The sequence below is a fragment of the Thunnus albacares genome, chromosome 16 (genome assembly GCF_914725855.1).
Source record: "Thunnus albacares chromosome 16, fThuAlb1.1, whole genome shotgun sequence".
Lineage (NCBI taxonomy): Eukaryota > Metazoa > Chordata > Actinopteri > Scombriformes > Scombridae > Thunnus > Thunnus albacares.
This window is the reverse complement of record NC_058121.1, coordinates 20,793,859-20,811,219: the sequence shown is the minus strand read 5'-3', so window position 1 is coordinate 20,811,219 and position 17,361 is coordinate 20,793,859. Positions and strand designations below refer to the sequence as shown.

General features: G+C 41.0%; 1 protein-coding gene across 8 annotated transcripts in view; it reads right to left on the bottom strand.

The window, feature by feature from the left end:
• Positions 1 to 2,054: 2,054 nt before the first annotated feature.
• Positions 2,055 to 17,361, bottom strand: part of LOC122999638 (neurexin-3b) — a 293,680-nt gene continuing 278,373 nt past the window's right edge. For all 8 annotated transcript variants that reach the window (XM_044376714.1, XM_044376713.1, XM_044376720.1 and 5 more), the window contains 2 exons: positions 15,567 to 15,645; positions 2,055 to 5,004 (listed from right to left, as the gene is read on the bottom strand). In XM_044376714.1, the coding sequence (XP_044232649.1) occupies positions 4,019 to 5,004; positions 15,567 to 15,645 (1,065 nt within the window). In that variant the 3' untranslated portion in view covers positions 2,055 to 4,018. The remainder of the gene's footprint in view (positions 5,005 to 15,566; positions 15,646 to 17,361) is intronic.

The window sequence follows — 17,361 nt, the reverse complement described above, 5'->3', positions numbered from 1 at the left end:
TGCAAACAGCGATACCTCACTGGTTCAGGGTTTGTGCTGGTTGGTTTTATACGAGCGAAATGTAGATTTTGTTTCCCTTTTTCAGCATCCATACAGTTCTTATCTGAGGACTTGACTTCAATATGCTGTACTATTAATTGCAAACATTTATTTATTTGTTATTAGGAAAGATATTTGGCAAAACTAAATACTACCATGTAATTTTTTTGATGCTTTCTTTGGTGGTTTATGCTGTAATTTTCCTCCCTGCTGCTTATTTTTGTTTCTCTGTGCTCTTGATGTTATTGTCGTGTTAAGTGCTTCATAGAATTTGTCTTTTATTTTAATCCCTGCCGTCTGCACTGTGGAAAAGTGCCACAATGTCATAAAACAGTATTTTGCTTTTTTAAAAATATTTCAGGAGATTCTCAGTCACATTTCTGGATCTTGAGATTTTCCTGCTCGTCGGCTGCCGTCTAACCAGCTTCTCCTCTTCACATACGAGTGAGACTGAAATTTATATTCCGGTGTGATGTTGTGAATGAAGCTAAGTGTCTTGGACGGACGCTCCTGATCGCAAATCAGCTCTGACAGTCGAGAGATAAAGGTAGAGAAGATCTTCCACTGATGCACAGTGCACTGCGGTGTGAGGCTCAATTTACAAAAGACCAGATAAATATTGAGTGAATTCAAAAAGGGCAGTCGGCTTAGAAAGAAACTAATCAGGGATGGCAAACAGGTTCACAGCTTCACATTCAGTATTCTACTCTGCAAAGGCGAAAAAACGCAGAAGGAGTATCATAGCGGGTCAAAAAATGAGTTAAGACCTGAGTTTGATGTTTTGGCGTCTGTTGTACTATATAAAAAAATCATTATGTCATAGAAATGTATAATTCCTGCGAAATCAGCTTTTTAAATTTGCAGCTAAAACCAACCCAACTAGTGAAAGCAAGTGAATAACTAAATAAAGTAGTAGCTAAATCCAATTAAGATAAAATTGAGAAAAAAAAATAAAGGATTAGCAAATCTCAGTGGCTGAAATGCTTCGTAAACCTGTGGAAGTGCAGAGTCAGGTGATAATTCTCTGTGTGTTCGTCGTTACAAGTGACCCCTTTCACATAAACAGTCGACCGTTGTTAATATAAAAATATTGATTATAGCCCCTTTTTATACCCTTCTCTTCTTCACTTCACTGCTTCTGTAGTCACCGCTCTTTATCTTTACAGGGCAGCGTTGCAGTAAGATGGAGTGTAGATTGTTGATGCCGTTGCTTGTTAGAATAAATGTTGTTTTCTTACACATTAACTTTTTATTGTGTTGACTTATGCAGAACAAATTTCCAGACATTTTGGCGGAGGACAAAAAAAAAAAAAAAAAAAAAAAAAAAAGAATCTTGAGATGTGGGTCTGTTTCTGAATGTAAAATACAGTCCCTCAGTGGAACGAATCCCTGCTGGCCTCCTTGTTCCCATTTGCCTGTTGGCAGGATGAATGAGTTAATATGTAGTCATTGTGCAAGCTGGATATACTCACACACGCCGCTCTGATATCCTACATCAATGGGCTATTGCAAGTTAATGACCATCTCTGTGAAGGCCCATTTGCACGAAATATGGACAGTGTAAAAATGAGCTGGGAAAGCAGGTGCTGCTGCCATTGAGTAGCTCATAACCCGACCATATGGTTGTGGAGAATCTCAGTTGGCTGTTCATTCTCACAAAGGCCTGATTATAAAGAAACCCAAAGCCATCCTCCACTGTTGTGAAGACTCTGGATGTTCTAATAAACGTTTTCTCCCCTCATCCCTTTTTCTCTTGAATGAATTTGCATAATCATCTATAGGTAAATGACAGTGTTGAGCTACTGTGTTCCCGACTTCATTTGAATGGAAATGATACCACTTTTTGGTATAAAAGGAAATCGCTGAAGTGATAGCAAACGGATGAGAAATTGTGGTTTTTGTGAATAGTCTTCGACGTAAATGCGATCTATCTCCATCTCTTCGCAGAGTCTTCTTCTGCTCAAGACGGATGAGTGAGTGAGTGACAGCCCCCCCGCAGTCTAACATCCAAAACATTTGGGAACAACATTTTTTTTTTTTATTTCTGGGAATTGTTTGGAGTCAAAGGAGCATAAGACAATAATTAACTGGTCGAAAAAGCCAAGTACCAACACAAAAAATCAAAGTGAACATACACACCGACCGATTTGCATGAAAATGAATGAGAACAAATAACTTCAGCAATAAATAATGAAATAAAAAAAACAAAAAAAAAAACATATTGCTAGAAGATAATGTCAATAAAAATGAAACATGAAATTAAGCTACACAATTAAAGAAAAATAAATAAAATGCAAAAAGACGAGTTGAGCAGACGAGAACATTGACGTCACAGTTAAAAAAAAAAAAAAAAAAAAAAAAATGAAAGAAACAAAAGAAAACACCTGTAAATCAGTAAGGTGCTAGCAATAGATCTCCAAATCCATCATAATCTGTCTTTATTCTCTTGTTCTGTTTTTTAAATTTCCAATAAAAAAATAAATAACATGAAAGTAATTTCAGAATAATGAGGAGTCCCTAGTACAAGATCCGAGGGAGGTGTTTTTCTATTTGATTGACAGCTTCCGATGGTCAAATATTCATGCGACTTAGAGAAACACCATCCAGAGAGACTAGACGTCTAATCTAACAACATTTGCTCCCCGCCTAAACAAATGTTCCTGTGCACATCATTTTTTATCTCCAGGGATTCCTGGTAAAAGAATAAAAATGTTGTTTTTTTTTTTTCTGTCATGTTGCTACAGCAGTAAAATCAAATCAAATGGTCTGTCTATACAAGAAGAGGATAAAAAAACAACCAACAGAAACTTGAATTTTCTGTACAATATTGACCTGCAAAGCACAACGGCTATGATGTAATAAAATATGTAAACATATTTGCTGTTTTTGACACAGTCGTCTGTGACAACAGATAGAATCACACTTGTTCACACTGCAGTAAGTCTTTAGCCTGGATATTTTCTTTTTTAAGATTGCGACAGTTAATTCTCCGCCAGACACAAATTATGATGATGTATTTTTTTTGCCACAGCATCTCAGGAAATGTTAAAAAAAAAAAAAAAAAAAAAAAAAAACTGGACAAAATGAAAATGAAATGAAACTAAAGGAAAATGCTATCAGAGATTTAAAATTCAGAGAAATAACAATGTAGCATTTTGCCTGGTGGATCCACTTTTTCACACTTGAACACCATCGTGAATTTGGATGCCATGCATAGCAGTCCAATCCTTAGCTGAGGCGGGAGGGAGGGAGAGAAGAATATTGAGATACATTACTGTATCACATCCTGCTGAGCACTGCCTAGCCAACCCTGACTGGACATCATCCTTTTACAATAAAAAAAAAACAAACAAACTCCTAGATTCAATAAATGAATAAAAAAAACAAAAAAACAAATTAGAAATTAAAGACAACTTTAAGTACACATATACTTTACCTCATATCGCATCCATGAAAGCTACATTTAATGAAACCATTTGTAATGCGAAATCATGTTTTTGACTTCCAACTCTCCCGACAATCATTATTTCTTGAGGTCCCTCACTTACACAGATGCCAGCACCACATCACATACACCTCACATGCATGCTCAGAATGGCCGAAATGACAGTGATCGTATTTTACAGGGTTACAATGGACAAGGTCATTAGAACTCCAAGGATCACACACCTCTGACAGTCACTTGGGGTCGTGATGTTATTCACACTGCCAAATGTCTCCAGCAGGGACTCCTTAAAAAGGTTCATGTCGAGTCCCGATGAAGTGGTACTGCATTGTCTCTCCGTAATGCTTACAATAGTAAGTGTGCTTCCATAAGCCAAAGTTCTTTTGTAAATGTTTCAGTGACTCAGAAAGTCTTGAGTTCTAAAGAGGTTTCATCCTTTTTTAATCACAGTTGCCAATATGGTACTGTCAAAATGTTTATATCTTTGTTCCAAACAGTTTATTTTTTTATGTGTTGGGAAATGACTTTTGATTTCTATACATAATATTCCTTGTCCTTGTCTTTCGGTCTCTTGCTACTGGCGCTGCCTTTGGCGCTGCTGCTGGGTGTTTTATCCTTCACCACAGCGCCATTGGTTTGCGCAGAGTTGCTGATGTAGTTGCGCGTCTCGTCCACCTGGTAGGAACCCTCGTCCCTGTTCCTGTACTTGTACATGGCGTAGAGGAGGATGAGGATGCAGAGGGCAGCGGCTGAGACAATGCCCACCACCATGCCCGTGGTACTGCTGGATTCCCGGATCACCTCGGAGGCCCCCGGGGGTACTCGCCGCACCACACCGGGCACCGTGGGCAAGGCGGCGGGCACCGTGCGCAGCATGGGCGAGGTTATGAAGGGGCCCCGTGGCTTGGTGCCGTCCAGATCGAAGGACGTGGGCAGGGGCAGCAGGACTATGTCCGGCTGTTGGGGTTTTACCTCGCGGTTGTTCATTTTCCCGGCGGGCAGCTTGGGCGGCGTGTCTGAGGGGACCGCCACAGGAGGCGTGCCACGGAGGTCGGGCAGAGGCAAGGTGGGTGTAGTCCTACCTGCCTCAGAGGCTTTGCTAGGCCTCAAGTCCTTGGCCTCCCACTTGGGCGCGAGGGCTTTGTAGCCGCCTTCATAGGTTGATGTGGTCAAGATCTTATCTGTTACCAGGGAGAAGGTGGTGTAAAAATCTTCATCGTCAGTCGGGGGCAGGCTAGAGTCGAAAGCTTCGCCAGAGCCAAACCCCGAAATCACCATGCCATCATCATCATCATCATCACCATCATCACCACCATCACCATCATCACAATCATCGCTGCCTCGGTCCGACAAGCAAGGTACCCCCGCCTCAGTGGCCATGGCCAAGGATTCTTTGGTGGTCTCAATAATGGTGAGGACGGGGCGGAGGGTTGGGGGAAGGGGGATGAAGGGAGAACGGGTGGATACAGAAGGGATGTCTATGGGGTCCTCGACTAGCACGGGGATGACTAGCTCCCCTCCTGGAAAGTGAGACAGAGAAACAAAACACCAGTCAGAGGGCAGAAAAGTTCTTCCATCAGCAAAAGCTAGCAAACACCAAAAGAACCGGTAACCAAAAAACGTAAAAAAGCAAAGCTCAACGTAAGGAGGAAATGAACTGAAGAGAAACAAAGAAATGAAGAAAACAGAAAATACCGTACCAGTGCAAAAACTATGAAACTCAGAACCAAACAAGACCCAAACTGAAAGAAAACAACAGCCATAAATAAAGTATACATTGCATCAAAAGGCTTTGAGGGATGCACAAGGGTGAGCCACATTAAACTGACTCCACATATTAACTCCTAAATGTCCTAAATGTTCTCAGATAGCGGTATGCTTTATCACGACTACACTATAAACTAGTTATCATGTGTTCTATGTGTTGCATGTATACTCATAATTTATCATGACTGTATGTAAAAAGTGTGAGTTATGTGTATATGCCACATAAATTGTAGCATCTATGAGATAAGGCTGTATATTTTTCCACTTAAATGACTAGGTTCAGGCTTTTAAGAGGCTTGTTTCATTTAACTTCAAGTGTAAATCCTTTTTTAGTCCGTTCAAAAAAAATGTGTTCTGTGGATACAAAGAAGCAGAAGGTATTAGCATTTGTTTGCAATTCAAGTGCAAGCCAGTGGGCCTGAAAGCAAGTTAACCAAGTCTGAAATGAGAAACTGTTTGTAAGGTGTTTCATATTGCTGCTCAAAGAAGCGCTTTTTAACCCCGCTGACCTACACGGGCAAACAAATACTAACAGCTCCTGCATTATAAAGCTTTAAAAAAAAAACCGACTGAAAACAAATACAAGGAAAAGATTTAAAAAAAAAAACCTGCTGTACAGGATGTTTATGGACTGGAGGTACTGAACATATCGATCATATGAGCCTCTTAAAAACCAGAACTGAACTCTGTGTCACATACTGATATACAAAAGAAAACTGTGCCGCACACAAGTTGTTGTCATGGAAAAACTGAGGGGACTTTCTCTCCTCAGCACTAGTGGGCTCCCCTATTTGCCCTAGCCTCTTGCCTTTTGACCCCTACAGTTACCACAATGGCACAAAGTCACCTGGCAGTTCAATTCCACCTGAATGTTTGCTGATTTGTACTGTTTGGTGGGAGAATCCAGCTCGTAACAGCTTGTGTTCTCCGTTTTTTAATGTTATTCTATGATTTCAAAGCATGTACAGTGTTAAAACTTAAGGACTTAGGGACTTAAATACATTCCTGCATCCACCTATTTCTAATAAACCCATTTTGGAGCAGTTAACGGTGGATGCTTTATTGGTTAAACCTGTCGTTTGACTACTACAAAGAGTTAGAAACATTCAGATGTCTATTGAAGCTGCTTATCCTCTTGCCAAAGTGGCTTGTTTGTACATTGCAAAGGCTCACAAACAGGGCACTATAAAGAGATGCAAACCTTTTGGAACAATAAAGAAAAAAAAAAAGAACACAACAGAAATGAAGGAAACAAAAATAATAATTAAGGCATTGCAAAAAGAGTTCAGAGTTAGAGCAAACATTGTAAAAAAAACATTCACAAAGTAAAGCCACAGATAGAGCTATCCAGAAAGGGATTAGTAACAAGTAAGTAGAAGAAAAAACAGGTAAAAACAAAGTCAGCTCGGAAAATCATAAAAGCCTACAAAAAAAAAAAAAAAACAGTTTTCAAAAGGAAGAAAGCATACCATCAGTTTTGTCAACTTACATCAACAAATTGCCCGCATGATTTTGGCAGGAAGAAAAAAAATTTACAAAAGAAAGTTGTGTAAGAATGCCTTTGGACAAGTTAGGTTAGTTTCTTTTTAACAATTTCTGATTAATTAGTATATATTTCTCTTTTTAGACAGGATGGTACAGGGAGGCAACAACACATACATCCACACATCATGACATGAAAAATAATCTTCACCATTCTGTTCAGGATAATTTTTTTTTTGTTTTTTTTTTTTGTTCTTTTAATAAGTATTTAGTTTTGTATAAAAAAGAAAACTGTATATCTATAATTCTTGCTTCGATAGATAAGTCTCTCCATAAATATCTACAGCCTGATTAGATGACTCTTTTTTTTTTTTTCTTTTTTTTTTTTTTTTTGCTCGACTTTAACTTGTTCATTAGTTATGAACAAATATGGATGACTGTACATATCTTAGAATCTCTACGTAAAGGATTTGGGAGGAGGGAGTGTGAGACGGGGGTGGGACCTATGAACATACTAGGAAGGAAATGACATAGATGGGGGTGAACGTGTACATCAGTTGCCATGTCCATGTAAAGGCGGCACGAAGCGGTCGGGCGGCATTAGAGCTTTTGGCTGTAAGGAAGGGATGGGGATATACAAACAATGAGCATATACATGCCCATCTACAAAAGAGAACAGCACTCTCAACACTGACAGTTTTACAAACCCTAAGCTGCAACTTCTTTTGCCATGCACGAAAATTAATCGACTCATTCACTGATTAAATCCAAATTTCAATCAGAGATAGCTATCATGTAACAGGAAGATATTAGAGATCAGCATTTGAAACAGTTTGGAACAGTTTTCACATATAGTGGCGAGGGTCTACTTTGGAGGTGTCTTCTCTTTTTTCTCTATGAGACCTTGAATTTGAACATCCAATACAGCTGCTGCGGTTTTGATACCCAATCTTAAAAAACCATATGTCGTTTGTGGCATGGTAATTAATTCATAGAGAAAAGAGGAAGTCTCTTTCTAATTAGGGAAAAAAAATCATCAAAACATTGGCAATAATAATTCTTAGCAAATTGGCAGATATTTAAAATTTGAACATTTTCAGAAAGAAACAGAGATACACATATATGTATATTAACATATATGTACAAAAGACAAAAATAAAAAACAGATTAGCAAGCAAGAAAGAAAGGCATTAAATTTCTCACACTACCAAAGATGAACAACCAGAAAGCACACACTGAGGCAGACAAAGAGAGGGGGGGACAGTTTATAGGCAAAATGTCACCACCTTCATTTAACTAATAATAACCACTTTATTATTAGTTACTTCAATACATTTCTCTTGTTAGTATTTTAAAACACAGGACAGGGCGTGCAATCTGGATGTACGTCAGAGAAGAGAGGTAAATCAGACATGGTTTCGTTTTGGATTTTAGTTTCACTATAAGAAGTTGGGTTAATGCATGCTTAAGTAAGTTGCATTTAGGGAGAGTAATATACAATAACAATACAGCAAGCCAGGGTCAGGTAGGGGGGAGGGGCTTAAGAGGGGAGGGGGGTGGGTGGGGGGGGGGTTTCAAAGGTCAGTAAAAGGTCACTGCCACCAAGGGCTGTGGGATATTTTCTCAGGCAAAGAAACCATTCATCAGCAGTTAATAAGGGAAGAAGGTGCACCATGGGTGATATATAACCAACATTATGTGGCATTTAAGCCCACCGCATTCGCTAATTAATCAAAGTGGGACAAGTAGACTGATAATTAATGAGCTACTTTTTCTTAAATGTTTAGATCCCTTGTGTTATGTGCATAACCAACAGCCTTCGTTTGACAGATAACACTGCGTTTGGGGAAGGAGTTCCACAAGAGGGCACAGGGTGGTGAGTTTATTTCTGACTGCGGTGAGTTTTAAGGAGATGTGAGAGGTGCATTTGTCTTCAGATATCAGGTTTTGGTTTTTCCTCTGCAGGCTGGCTGCAGATACCTCATTCATTAAGCAGAACTGGGTCTAAGAGTTAAGCGTTATTGAGGAAATATGGCATCTGTCATGCTGTATTGACTGTGTGTTATCAACGCTGACGTCTTAAATATGAATTTCCTGACGGTCCAGCCGTGCTCCGGAGAATGCGGTAATGTCTGACATAACGTGGAGTGGATTTCTACTGTATGTCTGTAGTGTGTGATCTACTTGTCCACTGAGAGCTGCTGCTCATGCTAAACTGCTGTGATAATATTCCAGTGACAGAGCCAAACCCCTTTTCCTGTTAAACAAACTATACCAGCACAGAGTAAGTGATTCTATTCGAGGCGTTATTTATCTAACTCTGCCCTTGTTGTCTTGGCCTTGTTTGCATCTTTTTACTCCATTCTTGGATAACAGCTTCCGTCAACTGTTAGCTTTGCGCTATATCAACAAAACACTTGACTGGGAGGGAAAACGCTGCAGTTAAGGGTCTACAGTAAAGTCAGTGCAGGGGACCTTGACGTTTCAGTAAACACTTTAATCCTGTGTAAGCTCTTGCACAAGCGTTGCACATCTTGCTGCATTTCTGAGGCAGACAAACACTGCAGTTTCTAATGGGTTTGCTTAACCAGATTGCGTTTGTTTTCCGCACTCGTCGAGATGGATGGGGATTTTATTCTAAGCCTCTGCCTCCCTGGCAAATAATTGCCCATTGCTCTAGACTTACAACTAGTTACGCAGTTTTCTTTCTTTTTAAGCAAAAGGGAGTCAGGTCTAAGTGTTTCTTTGCGCTACTGCCTACTGACTAGCCTTTGCATCAATAAGACTCTTTTAACCATAAAATCAAGAGCATGTAACAAACTGAATTTTATAACTATTCCCCTTTTCATCATCCCTGGAAAGAAAGACACTTACACTATCTGCTGCATGCCTTTGCTGGCTTTTGAAGAGGAATTAAGTAAATGTAGTTACTACTAAATAGCTGGTTGACTGACTACCTCAGCAGCTTGGAGGCTTCAGATGCAGAAATCTCAGAGCAGCAGTTTCTCTTCGCTTTCCTCCACTCCCCCCCTCTCTCTCTCTTTTTTCCCTCTCTTCTCTCTCCTGGCCTGATCCCCGTGTTCATCCAGCGTTTGCTGAGGCTTCCGAATGGAGATGAATCCTGACGTTGTGTCAGGGATTTGACGGCGCTACACCATAAAAGCGGAAAGCTGGTGCACCAGCACCAACCATGGATGAACTGAGTCAATGGGATTTCGATGCTGCAAATTGTGGGTGAGTCAGTAGTTTGGGGCCCTGAAATCCCATTGTGGATGTGTGCATTGTGCCCAGAGACCTGCTGTAGCAGATTCATTCACCTCTACCCACTACAGGTAGGGAGCTGATTACCACAGAGCCAGCAACACACAGACTCCCAGCGTGGACATATTTAAAGGGACATGCCAGAGATTACATTGGTGCATGTTTCTAGAAAGCTCAGCCATTGCAAACTTTCTAGAAACATGTACCTTTAAAAGCTCACTTTAGCTTGCCATTAAATTATCTTATCTAGCCTGTGCACACCCCTGCCAAGGGAAGTCAAATTTTTCACTGATGGCTGTTCATTACATCCTAGAAGTTGAATGAAGTTCTGTTTACAACTCCAGCAGGCGGAGAGGTCTACCCTGTAAGGGTGCATAAACCAGCTCTGGCTGGAGGAAGAGCTCTCTTCCAGGGATGTCCCGAAGCCACAGTGCATGGCAGATAGCTCTTAATCCGTCATCATGTGGCTGGGCGCAGTCTGGCGTATTAAATTGGCATCTCCAGCAAGCGTGGCGACTCGCCCCTGTCAGCCGGTCGATTTGCTGTACAGCCATTAGGCTGCACCTCTGCACTTGGCGGACATGTGTCAGCTGAATAACCTTTAAACTGATCTGAGGCCTGTGTTGAAGTGACAGCCAGCCCGATGGGGCTTGACGGAAGCCATAGCTGACGCCACAAGGAAAGCCAATGATCCATCCCTGTCATACTTCCTTCTGTACCCCACACGTGTTTGGGCTCTTCATATACAGCAATGACGGAATCACATTATTATTATTATTACACTGATGCTTCCAATCTAATATTAATTTGAGCCACACACTCGCTACTTTACCCACCCAAGGCCAATGAGATGAGACATCTATAAAGATGCTACATTTGCTTGATTTGTGATGCACCTCATCAAAGGCTGATAGGGTAACTGTGCAACTCCTTTTATTAAATACACAACCTTTTTATGATCTATTTGACTATCACATAGTTTTATTGTGGGAGGCTGTCCTCTCTAGAAAAATGACAGCATTAGTTGTTTGTACAAAAAGCTTAAAACAACCTACCTGTATGTTTATGATCAGTAGCAACGCAGGAAGTAGTCTGACATTCTTAAAGCGAAGTAAAAAGTAAGAGTGTGGAGGATGAGGTACATCATCTCCTACCAACAATCAATGTTGGTTTGCTTTAAGCATGACAACAATCTTCCCCTAACTTTAAACTGGCATTAATTGATTAATGTATAATGTATAATCACCATATAAAGTTTATATGGCAACACAGAGCAACTTAAGCATTTGGAGTTGTGTTTCTGGCCACCTGGCAAATACAAGTCTTATATTCAGTCCTCCTTTAAGCTCTGTTTTGGTTTCCACCAACTCCTTGTCTTATTCAATAGCGACTCCCTATCCCTGTCTGTCTTCTGTTTGGAGCTGGGCAGGTATATCTATGTGAGTGAACCAAAACAGTTGCCGGCTGTAACGCCAAAACAGTTTCCTGAAAGACACTAAAATGCTTTGTAGAGCTGATGTGAACTGCAGAGTTGGGTGACAATTCTCTGTAGGGTATATGAGTGAATCTTTTCATATTACACCTACTTTTGAACCATTGTTAATATAAAAATATTGATTAGAGCACTGTTAGCTAGTTTCCAAAACGTAACCTAAACTTAAACTTGGGGGTGATAGGTTAGAAAATGTTCCTATGGGTTGTTGTGGAAGGCCTTGAACATTTATGTAAGAGGACTTTATGTTCGTACATGTTACAGACATTTTATATATTGTACCTTTATCATAGCAGACCTTTTGACTTGACTTATGCAGGTGTAACTAATAACAATAATGACGGCTCAGTTCCATTTAGGATTTACAGGATTGTCTCTCTGACACGGCAACTGTACAGTAAAGGGAGCAAACACGTCATTGATGTTATTAGTTACACTTATTCTTTCCCAGCTATGACAGGTCAAAATACCTGCTGTGACAAAGATCTGTAATTAGTCATTCAGGCATTTTTATCACATCTATTCTGTTTAGTCTTATTAAAAGGTAAACTCTTTACATGTGTTTATCCTGAGTCTAAATAAAAACCATTTTTGTCATCAGGTCTAACTAATATTAATGTCTTGGAGGATTTTAGGAACTTGTAGGTACTGCATGTACAAATCAAACATTCAGATTTGCATTTGTGAATTTATGAAAATCATTTGCATCAATTACTACAATATAATTACATATTAATCACAGAATTGCTCTGATTACATGGTAATGACAAGCTGCAACACTGTTAATCACTGTGAAATTAAATCATAAATTGACTTGGCGTTTGCTGTTCTCCAAACTGAGGATCTCTTATTTTTTTTTAACCAGTGATATTAAGGTAGTAGCTTATACCAGCTACTGTTCATTTAACCAAGAGTTAGTCAAGAATCCCACTGCACACTCCTTATTTGCTCTCTTGTGGAACTCACACGGGATAAAGGGTAAAGGTAAGGTTTAACAGTTTTTTATAAAAAACATACAGACAAGACAACCATGAGACGACCACATACAGCAGACAAGACAGGCTGTTTGGCAGACACAGACGGAGCTTTGACAGAGACATCAGGCACAAGCACAAACACAAGACGCCTCCGAGGGAGGAGCTGCCGCGGGGAACAGCGGTGGTGCAGGCCCACCGCTGTAGCCCCGAACACACACTGACATGTAGTAGAAGCCAGCTGGGGGTTAGCCTGAGACTTATGGGTGGAGAAGAAGCAGCACACAAAATGAATGCCAATCATATCCATGCAGAAGCAGGGGAGTGGGGGGAGAGGACTAATCGTTAGTCTATAGAGCTGCAGTACAGTCCAGTACAGTGTGCATGCCACAAATGCCTTCTACTTGGAGCAACAGATAGAATAGAAAAACAGATATACTTTGTGGCAATAAAAGTCTTTTTATGCCATCTGCATTCAAACAGACATGTATATGCAGAAAGGCGAAAAGAAAGAAGGTGAGTCAGGATGGGGGGGAGGGTGGGTGGGGGGGGGGGGGTGGGGGGTTAAACGCTCGGGAGGGGAGACAAGGAGTCATTCTTTCACACACAACTTTCTTGAGACAGAATGGAGTTGCCTGCACAAGGCCAAAAAAAGGATGATGGCAAGAAAAGATTTTGTTGCCGTTCATTTCCCTATGTTGTATCGAAAATGGGGGGAGGATGTTTCTTTAGAAGCCATATGGCACAAAAAAAAATAATAAAAATAAATAAATAAACACAAACTTGATGAGTAGGAGAACTTTGAATTTTCCAACCACCAAAAGTTCATGCGGCACAAGATGAGGCAAAAACGGGAGGAGCGGCTCTATCCTTGCTTGGAGGATGGACGACGGATGATGAGGAGGACACCAAAGAAAAGGAAAAACAACAACGACAACGAAACAAGAAAAATAAAATCAGCCCCAGTTTCCCCTCCCCTCATACTCAACCCACCCGAGCCCCAAAGTAAAGCGAAAAAACAAAAGCTCAAATCTTAAGCAACCCAGCAGCTGGGTCCAAATCGATACAGAAGAGAGATGTTCATATGTGCATCACAGGAGAAATAAAAACCAAACAAAATGCAACAGAAAAGAAACCAAACCAACATCATGTCATGCAACTGTTCATACGACTGGAAGCGGGGCAAGGAATGAGGATATGAATTTCTGTGTCAACATGGTGAAATGTACAGTACAGGTATGTATGAGTGTGTATGACTACATATGTTGCCACTATATGAGGGGAGGGTACCATGTTCTCTTTAATACTTAGTAAAAACTTCTTACATTACACTTTGTTGCATTCCCACTTTTGAGAATACTTGGGTTTGAGGTTTTAAGTCTCAGGAAATTTAAAAAAAACAAAAAACCAACAAAAAAAAACACAAGCTGTAAAAATTTGTCCATTCAATTTCAATAATCTCTGACTTAAGAAAGCAACTCATGCTTATAGATAAAGAACCTAAATACTGCATGAAGGCACAGAGAAAATAGCTTTCTCTTCACATCAAAAAGCCATAAGCACAAGGACCTAAATGTGGCCATAATTTCAAGGAATAAAAAACTATTACAGTGTGATAAGGCTTCAGAGTAAATTAGTTCCTTTCACAGATTGGGGAAAATGGTTAAAATTACTAGCTGAGTATCTCCTAAACTGCACGGAGACACCTCATTTCTGAAAGGAATAAATAAATGCCCGATTATCTGTTATGTTCTCTGAGCACAGATAAAATGAAAGGGCAATGCATTGTTTCAACTTAGGCGTATTATTAGCTGTGAAAAGTGGACATATGCTTGGTGCTAAGCTGAGCCATATTTAGCCAGATTAACGCGGCATCAATTAGTCTGCTGTGATGGCGTTTTGAAGGACAGTGAAGCAATCAAATAGCCTGAGCTGTTAATGATTTCCAGAGTGCCTAAGGGGAGACGCTTTTTACATACTGAGCCAGTTTCAATAGCGCTCACTGTCTCCTGGTTTACTCCATACCATTAGGACACATGCCAACTGCTCATGGGCAGAAGTGTGATTGACAGCTGCTTATTTAAAAGTCGTCCAAACCCAAGTCGCCTCAAAATAACCACCCCTTTTAAATCTGCGGTTGTATTTCCAGCTCTGTCTTTATTTCTCAAAACCACTGAGTGGATGTCTCATCACTTTGATCTAATCACAAAGTGATACGTGTGTGTGTTTGTGTGTGTGTGTGTGTGTGTGTGTTTGTGTATGTGTGTGTAAAGGGAGGAGGGAAAAGAGACGATGCGCACAGAAATTCGAGGATATCTGTTCTCTATTAGAATGTTTCAGGTAAGGCAAGCCTCCGACGAAGGAAACAGAGGTACAAACAAGAGAAGAAGAAGAAGGTAGGAGAAGGGAGGAAGAGGCTCTGTTGCAGTTAGTCTGCTACATATCACAGTATCTATGCTGAAAGCATCTTTGTTCTCGAAAGAATCTCAAAATGTATCCTCTGTCAAAAGAGACGCACACACACGCACAGCAAGAGGAAATCAACCATGTACAGGACAGATACATTTTGAAGCATCAGTGCGGGCGACATGGGGCTTGATACTAATTTCGTACTTTGTTAAGTAAAGTTTTGCTCTCGACTGAATGCTGAGAGAACAAAATTAGTATCAACGCTTCATCATGTCAGCAACCAGTGGCCCCATAGCTAAGTGTAACTTGTTTTTTTTTTTTTTTTAGATGAAAGGTATGAGCTTTAACTACAATGGCTGTCAGAATAGTCCTGACTAGAAGCTGTATGCATTTAGTTATTAACAGTTTAAACTGGGACTTCCTATAGTGAGCATGCTAAGGATATAGCAACTTAAATCTTACTGCTTTCATCCATCTCCAAAGAGTTCTTTAAACTTTAGATATACACTGAGAACCCCTCGCACAAGTGTATATTTCTCATGTAGGCTACTTTTTTTCGGAGGGCTTTTTGAAGTTACACTTGAAGCTCCCATGGGACATGATGCTAAGAGGAGAGGCTCCTCGGTAGCAAATCAAAGAAAGATAAGGAGAAATAGACCAGGTTCTGAGCAAGCACAACTCAACACACCCATCCCACCTGCATGTCCGGAGTCACACTCTTCCAGGTCCTCGTCGTCGCTGGAGCACTCCGCCGATGAAACAATGTCATCTGTCGTCTATGGAGAAAGAAACACGTACACACACACACCCACACACACACAGACACACACACACACACACACACAGAAATATATGGTTAGGCCTGGGGCATTAAAGTGAGTGCTCAACTTGCACACAGCCATTCCATTCAAGGATATCTCTGCACACACAGACCTCTCCGCCTGTCCTTCGGCTTCCATATATCACTTGGAGTCAATCATATTTCACAGTGTTTATCATTCTTCACTTTATGTGCTTTCCACCTCCGCAGATAATTGTTTTCCTTCACCCACCGCACTCTGCCTCCGATTATTTATCGCCTCTCTCCTCCTCCGTCGTCCACAATCAATGGCCTCACCAAGCCCTCACAGATCAACACCGTCCCGGCTTCTGATTTGTGCTAAAGGGTGCGGAGGGAGGGAGGGAGGGAGGGGAGGGGATGGGGCAGCAGACTTGCTAGCTACACGCGGAGCAGCGATGGATTATCTGCACCCACCAGTTCCCACAATTCTGATTTATCCCCTCGACCCCCCCCCCCCCCCCCTCCCCCCCTCCTTCCTCTTTTTCGGGTTGACCCATGGAGGACAGAGGGGGGAGGTTGTATTTCAGCAGTGGTGCGCTGGGCAGCCGGCGTTTATTAGAATGAATCAGCGGGGCGATAAAATAAGCCCTGTCACCGAGCAGGGTTATGAAATCAGAGTGCTGATTGAGTTTTCCAGTTCTGGCCGAGGGTGTGAGGCTCTAAATATCATTGAGTTTGACAGACTAATGAAACGCGCCCCCGTGCTTGTGCTGCTGCTTTCAACAGGGCCTAAAGAAAGCTGCCCACCTCTACCATATGCATACACATGCTGATGTACCAACATGCACGTTGGCCACACTCCTCACAGTGAGAAAGTAGATTTTTCAGCGTATATTGCTAATGTGTGGTGTGATTAGTTGTGATGGGGTGTGCTATTTTCTATATCAGTACATTTGATAATATGTTAATGCGTGTTTGTGTAAGTGTACATAATGCACCACATTATCGACTGTACTCCAACATGAGGAGGCAAAAAAAAAAAAAAAAAAAACCAAGCAAGAGGGGAGGCTCTAAACTAAATTGCTGTAAAATATGGCCCCTTGGTAAACATGACATTATTTATTGAAGCCACATTACAGGCGTAAAAGTCTTGGTTATTGCTGAAAGAGGGTTATTGCTTGTTATTATGATAGCAGCAGATGTGGGAGGCAGGGACATACACACAGAGAGAGAAAGACAGAGATGAAAAACCAGAGCCACTTCAAAGTCTGTTCCAGCAATTTCAGCCCAAGACCATCACACCATAACCCGGCATCAACTGAAAAACACTGCCTTTCTCTTGTCCATTCATGCTGCATTTCTCTGCATCTTATGCCTACAGCATCTCAGCACAGAGCAAATATTTACACAGCCTTGGATGCAGTAGCTTGGCGGAGCCCAGAACACAAGCATCTATGATCTCAGAATACAAAATTTAGCGGAATAACGAATTATCATACTAGCGAGCCTGCTAATATTCTAATTAAAAACATGTTTTGTCATGTACAAGACACAGAGAGACTAGCAGTCTGGACTACTGTGATGCTCTTCTATCTGGTCTACCCCAAAAAAAGTTATAAAACTGCAACAGCTGATTCAGAACTCTGCGGCCCGAGTGCTGACCGGGACCAGAAGGAGAGAACACCTGTTTTAACGTCCTTACACTGGTTGC